General features: G+C 44.5%; 2 protein-coding genes across 2 annotated transcripts; both read left to right on the forward strand.

Moving 5' to 3' along the window:
• The first annotated feature begins 4,406 nt into the window (after positions 1–4,406).
• LOC125525625 (zinc finger CCHC domain-containing protein 10-like) lies at positions 4,407–7,109 on the forward strand. Its single transcript, XM_048690634.1, has 2 exons — positions 4,407–4,664; positions 5,924–7,109. The coding sequence occupies exon 2, from the start codon at positions 5,976–5,978 to the stop codon at positions 6,777–6,779; it is 804 nt and encodes a 267-aa protein (XP_048546591.1). The 5' UTR covers positions 4,407–4,664; positions 5,924–5,975; the 3' UTR covers positions 6,780–7,109.
• A 223-nt stretch (positions 7,110–7,332) lies between these two features.
• Positions 7,333–10,577, forward strand: LOC125525626 (probable inactive purple acid phosphatase 28; the record flags this gene model as incomplete). Its single annotated transcript, XM_048690635.1, has 4 exons — positions 7,333–7,560; positions 7,639–7,789; positions 9,118–9,509; positions 9,863–10,577. Coding segments are annotated over 4 exons (1,218 nt in total), but the record flags the coding sequence as incomplete, so codon positions are not given.
• Between the last annotated feature and the right edge of the window lie 3,398 nt (positions 10,578–13,975).

Consider the following 13,975-nt stretch of genomic DNA (forward strand, 5'->3'; position numbering starts at 1 on the left):
CGCAACCAACGTGATAAAGGGGTTGTCAATCCCTTCACGGACACTTACGAGAGTGAGATCTGATAGAGATAATAATAATAAGATAAATATTTTTGGTATTTTTATGATATAGATTGAAAGTAAAGATTGCAAAATAAAATAGATTAGAAACTTATATGATAAAAGATAGACCCGGGGGCCATAGGTTTCACTAGTGGCTTCTCTCAAGATAGCATAAGTATTACGGTGGGTGAACGAATTACTGTCGAGCAATTCATAGAATAGTGAATAACTATGAGAATATCTAGGCATGATCATGTATATAGGCATCACGTCCGTGATAAGTAGACCGAAACGATTCTGCATCTACTACTATTACTCCACACATCGACCGCTATCCAGCATGCATCTAGAGTATTAAGTTCATAAGAACATAGTAACGCATTAGGCAAGATGACATGATGTAGAGGGATAAACTCAAGCAATATGATATAAATCCCATCTTTTTATCCTCGATGGCAACAATACAATATGTGCCTTGCTGCCCCTACTGTGACTGGGAAAGGACACCGCAAGATTGAACCCAAAACTAAGCACTTCTCCCATTGCAAGAAAGATCAATCTAGTAGGACAAACCAAACTGATAATTTGAAGAGACTTGCAAAGATAACCAATCATACATATAAGAATTCAGAGAAGAACCAAATATTGTTCATAGATAAACTTGATCATAAACCCAGAATTCATCGGATCTCGACAAACACACCGCAAAAAGTGTTACATCAAATAGATATTCAAGAAGATCGAGGAGAACTTTGTATTGAGATCCAAAGAGAGAGAAGAAGCCATCTAGCTAATAACTATGGACCCGAAGGTCTGAGGTAAACTACTCACACATCATCGGAGAGGCTATGGTGTTGATGTAGAAGCCCTCTGTGATCGATTCCCCCTCCGGCAGAGCTCCGGAAAAGGCCCCAAGATGGGATCTCTTGGGTACAGAAGGTTGCGGCGGTGGAAATAGGGTTTTGTGGTGCTCCTGGTTGTTTTCGGGGTATATGGGTATATATAGGAGGAAGAAGTAGGTCGGTGGAGATACGAGGGGCCCACGAGGGTGGGGGGCGTGCCCAGGGGGGCAGGCGCGCCTCCCTGCCTCGTGGCCTCCTCGTTGATTTCTTGACGTCCACTCCAAGTCCCCTGGATCACGTTTGTTCCAAAAATAACTCTCTCGAAGGTTTCATTCCGTTTGATATTCCTTTTCCGCGAAACACTGAAATAGGCAAAAAAAACAACAATTTGCACTGGGCCTTGGGGTAGTAGGTTAGTCCCAAATAGAGAAGTGTATAAATAAGCCCATTAACATCCAAAACAGATAATATAATAGCATGGAACAATAAAAAATTATAGATACGTTGGAGACGTATCACATAACTTATACATGTTCCTATGACTATGAGATTATGCAACTCCCGAATACTGGAGGAACACTTAGTGTGCTATCAAACGTCACAACATAACTTGGTGATTATAAAGATGCTCTACAGGTGTCTTCGATGGTGTTTGTTGAGTTGGCATAGATTGAGATTACGATTTGTCACTCCGATTGTCGGAGAGGTATCTCTGGGCCCTCTCGGTAATGCACATCACTATAAGCCTTGCAAGCAATGTAACTAATGAGTTAGTTGCGGGATGATGCATTACAGAACGAGTAAAGAGACTTGCCGGTAACGAGATTGAACTAGGTATGATGATACCGACGATCGAATCTCGGGCAAGTAATATACCGATGACAAAGGGAACAACGTATATTGTTATGCGGTTTGACCGATAAAGATCTTTGTAGGATATGTAGGAACCAATATGAGCATCCAGGTTCCGCTATTGGTTATTGACCGGAGATGAATCTCGGTCATGTCTACATAGTTCTCGAACCCGTAGGATCCGCACGCTTAACGTTCGATGACGATATGTATTATGAGTTATGTGATTTGATGTACCGAAGGTTGTTCGGAGTCCTGGATGTGATCACAGACATGACGAGGAGTCTCGAAATGGTCGAGACATAAAGATTGATATATTGGAAGGTTATGTTTAGACACCGGAAAGGTTTCAGATAAGTTCAGGCATTTTTCGGAGTACCGGGGGGTTATCGAAACCCCTAGGGGTTTAATGGGCCTTCATGGGCTTTAGTGGAAGAGAGGAGGAGGCGGCCAAGAGGAGGGGTGCGCCCCCCAAGCCCAATCCGAATTGGGGAGGGGGCCGGCCTCCCTTTCCTTCTTCCCCCTCTTCCCTTTCCTTCCCCTCCTAGTTGGACTAGGAAAGGGGGGAACCTACTCCTAGTAGGAGTAGGATTCCCCCCTTGGGGCGCGCCCTATGAGGACGGCCGGCCCCCTCCTCCACTCCTTTATATACGGGGGAGGGGCACCCCATAGACACACAAGTTGATTTCTTAGCCGTGTGCGGTGCCCCCCTCCACAGATTTCCACCTCGGTCATATTGTCGTAGTGCTTCGGCGAAGCCCTGCGTCGATAACTTCATCATCACCGCAACACGCCGTCATGCTGACGAAACTTTCCCTCGGCCTCAGCTGGATCTAGAGTTCGAGGGACGTCATCGAGCTGAACGTGTGCAGATCGCGGAGGTGTCGTGCGTTCGGTACTTGATCGGTTGGATCGCGAAGAGGTTCGACTACATCAACCGCGTTATTCAACGCTTCCGCTTTCGGTCTACGAGGGTATGTAGACACACTCTCCCCTCTCGTTGCTATGCATCCCTAGATAGATCTTGTGTGATCATAGGAATTTTTTTGAAATACTGCGTTCCCCAACACTTTTGTGCATCTTTTTATTATGTACCCACGGGTGGAAAAGTGAAGGGGGAGTATACGCACGCTGTAGACGCCGCCTCCCAAAAAGCTAGGGTTCCCCGCCTCCTGCCGGCGCCATCGCCGGTCCGCCTCGTCTCCGATGGCCTTAGGGCCATGGGGGCAGAGTGGATCCCGGTCCTTGCTGGTGGGAGGACTCCATTTTTAGATCTTTCTTCGAGTTTTGTTAGTGTTTGTGTTCTGCTTAGGAAGGAGAGACGTCGCGGCTCTCTGAAGATAGAATAAAGGTCTCCGCGCCTAGTCCCCATTCTGGTGGTGCGTCTAGCATTATCAGTGGGCGTGTGGAGGCGTGTCTCTGGTGGATCTATCTTTGGTGGATTTGCTCGGATCTGGTCGTCGTTCGTCTATGTTCATGTGTTTTTAGGTTGGATCCTTCCGATCTACGCCAGTCTTTATCGGCGACGATTGTTGTTCTGGTGCGTTGGCCCTATGGGGCCTTAGCATGATGACTTCTTAACCGTCTACTACAACATGTTATGTTTGGCTCCGGCGAGGGAGGGCCGATGGCAGCGGCGCGCCTTCGGCTCGCTTCAGTGCTTGTAGTCGTCGCTAGGTGGTTTACGAATCTGGATATAATGTTTATTATTTCTAGTGTTGTTATATTAACATGATTGAATATGAATAGATCGAAAGTTTTTCCTGAAAAAAAGCATTGCAAAGTTCTTTGAAAATAAGATTACAAACTCTGGAAACTAATTCAGAAATGTTAAAATTCTGACTTCACATTCTAGACGCTAGAAATTAAATACAGATTTGCCATGCGAAGAGATAAAATTGCCATGCATGTGTATAAAATTTGTCATGTTCTTACAATGAAAATTACCATATAGCATAAAAAATCAATAAAAAAATTGTCATGGTAGAGGCGTGCAACGATTAATTGTCATGGGTTTAATCATGATCCGACTTATTTGAGCGCGTAAGAATTTTAGCCCTACAAATCTGATGTCATATTTATATTGAAGTCCAAATAATTTAGTTTACAGTAGAGTAAGAGAAGATATCGGAGTGCGGCTATTCGGCTCCCGAATTCATATGTTCCTGCGGCAAACAGTAAATCTAGAAAAAAATATTAGACAAATTAAAAAAATCCTTTTTTTTGGCATGGAAGATGCTTATGAGCGTGAGGTCCACTGCAAATTTAAGCTTATTTGAATATATGAGTAGCTCTCGATGAAAAAGGCAAATTTGGGATCCGTGAAACAGCTTAATATTCATCTACTGTTCTGGTCCATTTTTTTTCGGAGACCTACTCATATCTTCAAATGATCTGAAATTTAGAGCGGAACTCACGCACCCAATCATTTTCCACACAATTTTTTTCGATTTTTTAAATTTATGTAGTGTTATTTTTGAGTTTTTTCTTAATCGGATGCAGGTGAGCCCGGATTCAGAATGGATATTCGAAGATATCGCCACATTTGTTTGTTTTTCTTTTCGATTTCAAATACACCCCGCAAAAATAAAAAATAAAAATACACACACCCTAGATCCACCGTCAGATCGCGGTAGACTTTTCTCTCCTTCACCGTCTCCGTATCTTTCTTCCCTCCCCCGTCCGCCGACTCCTAAAAATCCCCAACCCGACCCGAGCCGCGGCTCCAAAACAAAATCGCCCCTCCTTCCATCGTCGTGCCCTAGCGCTGCCGCGGCCTCGCCGCCGACGCCTCCCCCACCCCCCGGACGAGCCCCTCGCCTCTGCCGCGCGTCGCCGCCGCCGTAGACGTTCCCGTCCTACCTCGCCGCGCAGTCGCGACCCTGCCCCCGCTCTGCTCCGTCCGCGACTCCGCCGTTGGTCTTCGAGGTATGGTTGGTTCTCCGGTATCCGGTGCTTAGTTGGATTAAAGCCCGCTGACCTCCGCCAATTTCGCTTGGGCTGGTGTGCGCCGTACAGATCCGCCCCTGGTTATTGTTTACATGTACCCAAATAGATGTCTGTTGTTTGGTTGTGTCCTTATGTTTGTGTAGAGTCGTGACGCAGATGGGCTGTTCTGTTCGAGGTTATGTGCATGGAAGGGCCTTTGAAGCAGAAGTGTTGCTTTTGGTATATATAACTACGCATGAGCTTGTTGGCTAATGGGTAGTTTTGAGTTGCCACTGTATTTCTTTAGTTTGACATGACATTTTAAGGTTCTGGTATCGTGTAATTTGCACTTCCTAGTAGAGTATCTATTTACTTACTTAGTTGTAAGAAGAAAAATCTCTGTTATTATTGCTCAGTTCATATGCGTCAAAGTTTATTTGTGTTTTGTGATATGCATACATATTGGTGTCTGATGGTGTTGATTTGTTTAATGTTTAAGCAGTACTTGTTGCTATTCTATAACAGAGTCTCTATTTAGATTTTGTTAGCGCCATGAGTGTGGTTTTCTTGCCCTCCCAAGTGACGAAGTTCCTTAGGTTAACGTTGCAGTAAACGAAATGGTCTGAATGTGTTTGTTTCATGACTGCCTGTGTGAATTTTAGCTAGCCAGACAAATGTTTATGTCTACTTTAGCTGAAAGATGATGACCTCGTCACGCTAGTAGTAACCAATATAGTTTGTTTCCTTCCAGGATATTGAGATCACTGGTCCTGTATAACCGTTTCTTCTTGGATGTAGCTCTGAATGTGTTAGCTAGAAGGTTCCGATGTCATGTAATTTGCACCCTAGTAGAATATATATTTATTTACTTTGTTGCAAGAAAATAAATCTGAACTATGATTGTTCAGTTCATATATGTGAGAGGTTTATTTGTGATATGCATACCCTATTGGTGTTTGATTTGTTGACTTGGTTAATTTTAATCAGTACTGGTTGCAGTTCTATAACAGAGTCTTTTTGTAGATCTTGTTAGCGCTGTGTGTGTGCATTTTCTTGTCCTACCAAGTGACGAAATTCCTTAGGTTATGCAGTAAATGAATTTGTTTGGGACTAAAGGCTTTGTTGTTGTTGTTGTATGCAGTAAATGAATAGCGTGAAAGGCCTGAATTTGTGTCTCTGCATGATTGCCTGTGTGAATTTGAGATAAGTCATGGCCTCATCACTTCACTACTAACCGATAGAGTTTGTTTTCCTTGCAGAATTTTCAGATTTGCTGGTCTTGTATAACCTTTTCTTCGTGGGTGTATCAAGATGTCTGGAAATGATTCTCAGGCTGCAGCCGACAGAATAAAGGCACAGGCCTTATCAAATGCAAAGGGATTGAGCAGGGCTCAAGCTGAACGTGCAGCGGAAGCTGCCGCTCGCAATGTCAATGCCTATGGGCAGAAGGAAGAGGGACCAAGTCGCTGGCAGGAGAGGAAGGAAGCCAAGAGGCAGATGTATCTGATGAGTACAGAGAAGGCTGTGAGGCTGGGTGTGAGGCCAAATGCTGCACCAGCTTCTGCAACTGCTGGGGGCCAATGTCAGAAGTGCTTCCAGCCTGGGCACTGGACATACGAGTGCAAGAATGAACGGGTCTACATATCGCGGCCCTCAAGGACGGATCAGCTTAAGGACCCCAGGTTGAAGAAGGCGTGGCTGCCGGCGCCCTCTCAGTTTGTGAACCCTGATCTGGAGAAGGAGATGGAGGAGGAAAGGAAGCTGATGCGAGAAAAGCTGAAGAAGGAAAAGTCTGAGAAAAGGAAGGCAAGGAGCAAGTCAAAGAGCAAGAGGAAACATCGCGCGTCGGTGTCTGACTCAGACTCAGACTCTGAATCATCGGGGAGCGGCTCCGAGTACTCTTCCGAGAGCGGCAGCTCAAGCTACAGCTCCTCAGACTCGGAGGACAAGAAGAAGCGCCGACGCAAGACGGCGCAGAAGAAGAGAAGGCACCGTAGGGATAGCACGTCGTCCTCCTCCTCTGGATCTGAATCTGAGTCCGAGTCTGATTCCGATTCTGACGGCAAAGGCAGCCGGAAGAAGAGCAAGAAGCACGACGACAAGCGCCGATCCTGAAGAACTGGAGAAGGCGCCAGATACGGCCAAATTCTGCCCACATATCATGTCCTTTTCACTGCAGCCCTGGCTTCGTGTGCCGAGCGCCCTTTCAAGAGATGTATCGCGAATGTATGAGTTGATTTCCTGTTATTGTTCTCCCTGTGCTAAGGAGTACCCTCTTTTATCCTAAAGATTACTAAGAACTTGGAAGTGCTTGAAGCTATGGATTGTTTCCTATCCCGTGATGCCTGTGAGCATCAGAAAATCCTGCAACTGTATTCTCCCATCATCTGTAAGCTTGTTGTGCTTGACTGCTGTGCAATAATCGTTTGATATTATTTTTGTGAAGATGATCATTTCGACCTTAGTTGCTCCCTCCTCGTGAATTATAGCGCATTTTTCTTAAAAAAGGTCAAACTTTGTAAACCTTATCACAAAGTTTATTGACAATTTATCAACAGTTACAATACAAAATCAGTGCCATTAGATTCGTCATAATGAACCTGTATTTTCATATATTCGGTATTGTAAATGTTCATTACAGCTCTTGCCTAACCGCTTGACCGTTTGACCGACCGACGAGTCTTCGGCGAGTCGTGCGGGGCTGTGTCCGGCACTGACAGTGGGATGCCCGATGAGCTGGTCCGGTCTCCTCTCGCTCCTCGTCCCCTGCCTCCTCTCCTTCGTCCTCCTCCGCTTCTCCGCCCTGCTGGACCCCGGCGCCGCCGTGCCCCGCGTCAAGAGGTCCCCTCCCCTGCCCCTCCGCTTCCGCCATGACGGCGCCTTCAAGATCCTCCAGGTCCGTACCTTCGCTCGCTCGCCCGATTTCCCCTCGCTGCCCGCTGACCCCTGCTTGCTTGCTCGCTGGCGTTGTCAGGTGGCGGACATGCACTTCGGCAACGGCGCCGCCACGCGCTGCCGGGACGTGGCGCCGGAGGTCGGCGGCGCGCGCTGCTCCGACCGCAACACCACGCGCTTCCTGCGCCGGCTCATCGAAGCGGAGAGGCCCGACCTCATAGCCTTCACCGGTGCGTGCTTTGGTTTGCTCCCCTCGCTTCCCCTGTTACTCACAGGCAGCTGCTGCTAGGTGGTTACCTAGCTACAGTGATCGCGACTCCACCCCACGCTGTCTGCCCTGGCCGTTGAGACTCTTGCAGATTCGCCATTTGAAGCATTGCAACGGAATTAGATCCAGTCGATTAGGTAGCTAGTTTACCTGTAACATTTCTACCAGCGATATACAACGACAAATTAGTGCCCTATGTAGTACCAGCTTGATGGATCTTGTAAGTTGACTTCATGAATACTTCCTGTTTGCGTTCAGATTTCGGAGGTGGCGGCTGGAATTTTCCACTATGTGTTACACTCTTATCGCCTATTTACTTGTAGCTCATCGATGCTCGGATGTTATGGATTGTCTCTCGTGACCTGCTGATGGCATTTGTATAACCCCGTGGGGATTTACTTTGCAAGCAATGTGGACCCATCGTCACTGATGCTTAGGGGTTTAACACTCTGGATGGAGCTAATGTCAGAGTACTAAGCTTACATCCTGCTTCTACAACTACATCTGGGCGGGTTAGCTCTTGTACACAAGGGATTCACGCATCGCTCCTCTTGGTTCTGATGATGGCATTTATGCATGATTTCATCAGTAGGGTGATTGGTGCAAAGAGACCAAACTCACCAAACTGTAAGAAGTTGTTTTTAGAATTTGGACCAGATCAACATTCAACATGAACATGGGCAACGTTCCCCTCTTAGCATTAATAGAGTACGAATCGTCCTGCGTGAACAAAAGCCAGCAGTTATTTCTCTGTCATGTTGAGTTAGGAGAGTTTGGACTACTGAACAGTCTTTGATCTCTTGGTGTAGCTGCTAAAATACATCCATTTCCGTGACAAGTAATTCGGGACGGAGGGAGTAGTTATTAACTGCAACCACTGCTTTTCTCTTCCATCAGCGCCTCTCTGAAAAGTTCTATTATACTCCCTTCGTCCCCAAATAGATGGCGTATACATTCAGTTAAAAAGTCAACTATTTCTAAGTTTGACCAAATAAATAGAAGAAACTATCAACAACTACATATGAATAAATACATTATGGGTATGAATATATATGTAATGTTGGATATATTGATATTGATTTCGTATCGTTTATCTTCATATTTTTGTATTTATGCCCGGTCAAACATAGAAAGCATTGATTTTTTTGACTCAGTTTATATGCCATCTATTTAGGGACGGAGGGAGTACCACTTTGAGTTACTACATTATTTACTTGTTTCCAGTTCTCTTAATCATAGAAAAGGCTGAACAACTTAAAATTTAATCCTTCTGCTTTAATTTTGAATCAGGGGATAACATATTTGGGGGCAGTGCAACTGATGCAGCGGAATCACTACTCAGAGCAATTAGCCCTGCTATTGAGTACAAGGTACCATGGGCTGCCATATTAGGAAATCACGACCAGGAATCCACAATGACGCGAGAGGAACTGATGATGTTCTTGTCTTTGATGGATTACTCAGTATCTCAAGTAAACCCTCCTGGTTTTCTGGTACATGGGTTTGGCAATTATCATGTTGGCATACATGGGCCATTTGGATCGGGGTTGGTCAATACTAGTCTGCTTAACCTTTACTTCCTCGATAGTGGGGATCGTGAAGTAGTAGATGGAATTAAAACTTATGGATGGATAAAAGAATCTCAGCTTGCTTGGCTCAGTGCTACTTCAAAAAAACTCCAGGTACTAGCTTGATCACGGCACCTAACATCTCAGTGTGGAATGTGTCACCATTGCGGATGGAGATCCTAACAACTAGTATAAATATGTCATGTCTGTTGGTCTATTACCCCTTGCCTTTTTCTGCTATATGTTGAAGAACATATTTGTAATCAATCCGCTGGATTATTGTTCTGTTCATATTTTACCAGTCTTTGAGCTAATCTCCCATGTCACATTCACATTACGGGATTTGCACCATACTCATTAGCAACTTCTGTTGTTTATCAGCATTGTTTGAAATAAAAAAAGGCTACTCCTCTTTGTAATATATATTTTTTGACAACTGGTACTTGACAATATCCTTTATTTGACAGCAAAATTTGCCTGCCCCTGCATTAGCATTCTTCCACATCCCAAATCCAGAAGTCCGAGGGCTGTGGTACACAGATTTTAAGGGTGAGTATCAGGAAGCAGTGGCTTGCTCATTAGTTAACTCTGGTGTCCTTGACACCCTCGTCTCCATGGGAGATGTGAAAGGTGTCTTTCTTGGTCATGATCATCTTAATGATTTCTGTGGCAACCTTAACGGCATATGGTTCTGTTATGGCGGTGGCTTTGGTTACCATGCCTATGGAAGGCCTCATTGGCCGAGGAGAGCTCGGGTAATTTATACTCAGCTCAAGAAAGGGCAGAGATCATGGACGGAAGTCGAGTCGATACAGACTTGGAAATTGCTTGATGATGAAAACCTTTCCAAGATCGACGAGCAGGTTCTCTGGAGAGACAGTGACGATGACTCTTACCAGAGTGTACACTTGTAAACTCCGGACACTAAAAGATCTCTTTGTATGTTGTAAACATGTTTGATCAATTACAATACAACAAATTGGTAGGTTTGATCAAATTAGTCATGATTGGCCACAGACCAAATTAGTCATCACCTGTATATGATACTGATGTATCTTGTTCATATGCAAATCCCTTGCTTGGGTTGTTGAAACCAGTTGTAAACATGATGTGAAGAGGTAATTTGTCCCTTTGATGTGGCAGTTAGCCTGAATAATTTTCTTGTGTATGGATTGACTGTTATCTGTGCTTCATTATACTCATATACTCCCTCCGTTCCTAAATATAAGTCTTTTAAGACATTTCAAATAGACTATAACATACGGATGCATGTAGACATATTTTAGAGTGTAGATTCACTCATTTTGCTCGGCATGTAGTCACTTGTTGGAATCTCTAGAAAGACTTATATTTGGGAACGGATGGAGTAAAAGATAGTATGAATTAGACAACATATGCCTGATTTTAATAACAAAAAAAAAACACCTGTGTAGTATAAAGAAAGAAAGCTGGGCATCTTATATATAACTCAGTTGGCCCTTCTTTCTATCAAGAAGTAAAGAAAGAACCCAAGGTATTCATAAAGCAAAAAAGGGAGTATGAACTATCCATAAAGTTTTCTGATGTACCAAGGTATTGTCAACCGTCTGATCTTCAACTTCTGGTTCAGATATAGGCCTTCAATCATTTTTGCACCACAACCTTGAGTTCTATCAAAATCAACCTGTAGCGTGCCCCTCTCTCTTCCGTCATTTAATGCATGCATTTCAAATTTGCTCAAAGCAGATAAAGGGCCATGAATTTTGAACCTGACATCTGATTCCTGATCAGTTTTGTTCACCCCCTTCCACTTGACAGCATCTTTGAAACAAACCAATGTCGAATATGATTTTAAAATTTTAGTTTGTCTGCCTTAACTGAAAAAATCATGGAACTTTCAGGAACCATTATTTATTTATGCAAATATCATAGAAGGGTTTTGGTGAGCCTCACTGTTTTTCCGAAAAGGAGGTTATTCCCCGGCCTCTGCATCAGAACGATGCATACAGCCATATTATTGGTAAGCAAAAGGTTCAACAATAGTCTTCAGGTCTCAAAAAAGGAGAATGACTCACATAGAACATAAACAAAAGAACAGGATAGCAACCGGCAGGCAAAAAATAAGATAGGAAACTACACACCTATCCTATTACATGACCGCCATCCAAATCGGTTGAAGATAGCCCGTGCTACCGTCTCCCATCGGATATATCTAGTAACCATACGCTCCCTGGCCTCCGTCGGAGTAAGTAGCGACCACATACGGATCAATGCGGTGGCCCGGAAAATAACCTGCAAGAAATGAATATGTGTTGTTCTGTTAAAAACCAAATCGTTTCTGCAGTTCCAAACAACCATTAATAAAGCACATACTCCTACACGGATATGTCTTGCTGTTTCTGAATCTATCCCATCTAGCCACGTCCCAAATAACATGTTGATAGTATTCGGAGGAGTGATATTAAATGCTATGTGGACCGATCGCCACAATTTTTTTGCCAATGGGCAGTGAAGAAAGAGGTGTTTGATGGATTCATCACGATCACATAAGCTACACCTTGTAGATCTTGTCCAGTTGCGTTTTGCCAAATTGTCCTTAGTTAGAATGACTTGTTTATGGACAAACCACATAAACATTTTAAATTTTAAAGACACTTTGACTTTCCAAACATGTTTCGAACCAGGAATAGAGGTAGAGTTGATAACATCCAAATACATGGATTTAACCGAAAACTCGCCATTCTTAGTTAGTTCCCAGAGCAATTGATCGGGCTGTTGAGATAGGTGAACATCCATCAATCGTCTCACAAGATGGAGCCAAGCTTCCCAACGGTTTCCCGCTAACGTCCTCCTGAATTGAATATTAAGAGGATTGGACTGTAATACTATTGCAACGTAAGCGTCTCTTCGCTGAACACTATTATAGAGAGAAGGATATTGGAGTGCAAGGGGCGTCTCCCCTAACCATGTATCCTCCCAGAATCTCGTGGTAGTACCATTTCCAACTACAAATTTTGTCCTGTTGAAAAAGACTGATTTCACTCTCATCAGTCCTCAAAAAGGTGAATCAGTCGGCCTGACCGTCACCTGGGATAAGGTTTTGGATTGAAGGTACTTATTACGCAGAATCTGGGCCCATGTGGCATCCGTCTCTACAGATAGCTTATACAGCCACTTGCTGAGAAGACATTTGTTCTTCACCTCTAGATTTTCAATGTCGAGACCCCCTTGGTCTTTCGGCCTACAAATGATATCCCATTTAGCGAGTCTGTACTTTTGTTTTAATTCGTCGCTCTGTCAGAAGAAGCGCGGTCGATAGAAATCTAGCCTTTTCCAAACTCCAACTGGTACCTCAAAAAAGGACAAGAGAATCATAGGCATACTCGTGAGTGCCGAATTAATGAGAATTAGTCGGCCTCCGTATGACATAAGCTTGCCCTTCCAGTAGTTTAGTTTCTTTCCAAATCGATTCTCAATACACTTCCATTCTTTGTTGGAAAGCTTGCGATGGTGGATTGGTATACCCAAAGACGTGAAGGGTAAGGACCCCAATTCGCACCCGAACAATTGTTTGTAAGCTTCTTGTTCGTCTTTAGCTCTTCCAAAGCAGAACAATTCACTTTTATGGAAGTTAATCTTTAACCCCGACAATTGTTCGAACAAGCATAACACAAGCTTCATGTTTCTTGCTTTCGCCAAATCATGCTCCATGAAGATGATAGTATCATCAGCGTACCGTAGGATAGACACTCCTTCGTCGACTAAATGCGGAATGAGGCCACCTACCTTGCCATTATCCATAGCCCTTCCTATTAGGTTTGTCAACATGCCGACCACTATGTTGAATAGAATCGGTGGCATCGGGTCTCCTTGCCTCAGACCCTTGTGTGTCTGGAAGTAATGACCTATGTCATCATTCACTTTGATTCCAATACTCCCTTTTTGCGTGAAAGAATCTACCTGGTTTCTCCAGGACTGATAGAATCCTTTCATATGCAATGTTGGGGAATGCAGTACTTCAAAAAAATTCCTATGAACATGCAAGATCTATCTAGGAGATGCATAGCAACGAGACGGGAGAGTGTGTCCACGTACCCTCGTAGACCGAAAGCGGAAGCGTTTAGTAACGCGGTTGATGTAGTCGAACGTCTTCACGATTCAACCGATCCAAGTACCGAACGTACGACACCTCCGTGTTCAGCACACGTTCAGCACGATGATGTCCCTCGAGCTCTTGATCCAGTTGAGGACGAGGGAGAGTTCTGTCAGCACGACGGCGTGGCGACGGTGATGATGAAGTTACCAGTGCAGGGCTTCGCCTAAGCACTACGACGATATGACCGAGGTGTGTAACTGTGGAGGGGGGCACCGCACACGGCTAAGAGAAGACTTGTTGTCCTTTGGGGTGCCTGTCGTGGTTCTAAGTCTGACAGTAGAAAGGGGGGTACGTAGGAGGAGGCAAGATCCTAGCTACGATGAGGTTGTGCATGCAAGATTTATGAGTTCAGACCCTTCTCAGAGGAAGTAATAGCCCTACGTCTCGGTGCCCTGAGGCGGTCGACTAGATTATGCGTGAAGTTACAGGGGGTGCGAAGCCTTGT

The sequence above is a fragment of the Triticum urartu genome, chromosome 7 (assembly GCF_003073215.2).
Source record: "Triticum urartu cultivar G1812 chromosome 7, Tu2.1, whole genome shotgun sequence".
NCBI classification, from domain to species: domain Eukaryota; kingdom Viridiplantae; phylum Streptophyta; class Magnoliopsida; order Poales; family Poaceae; genus Triticum; species Triticum urartu.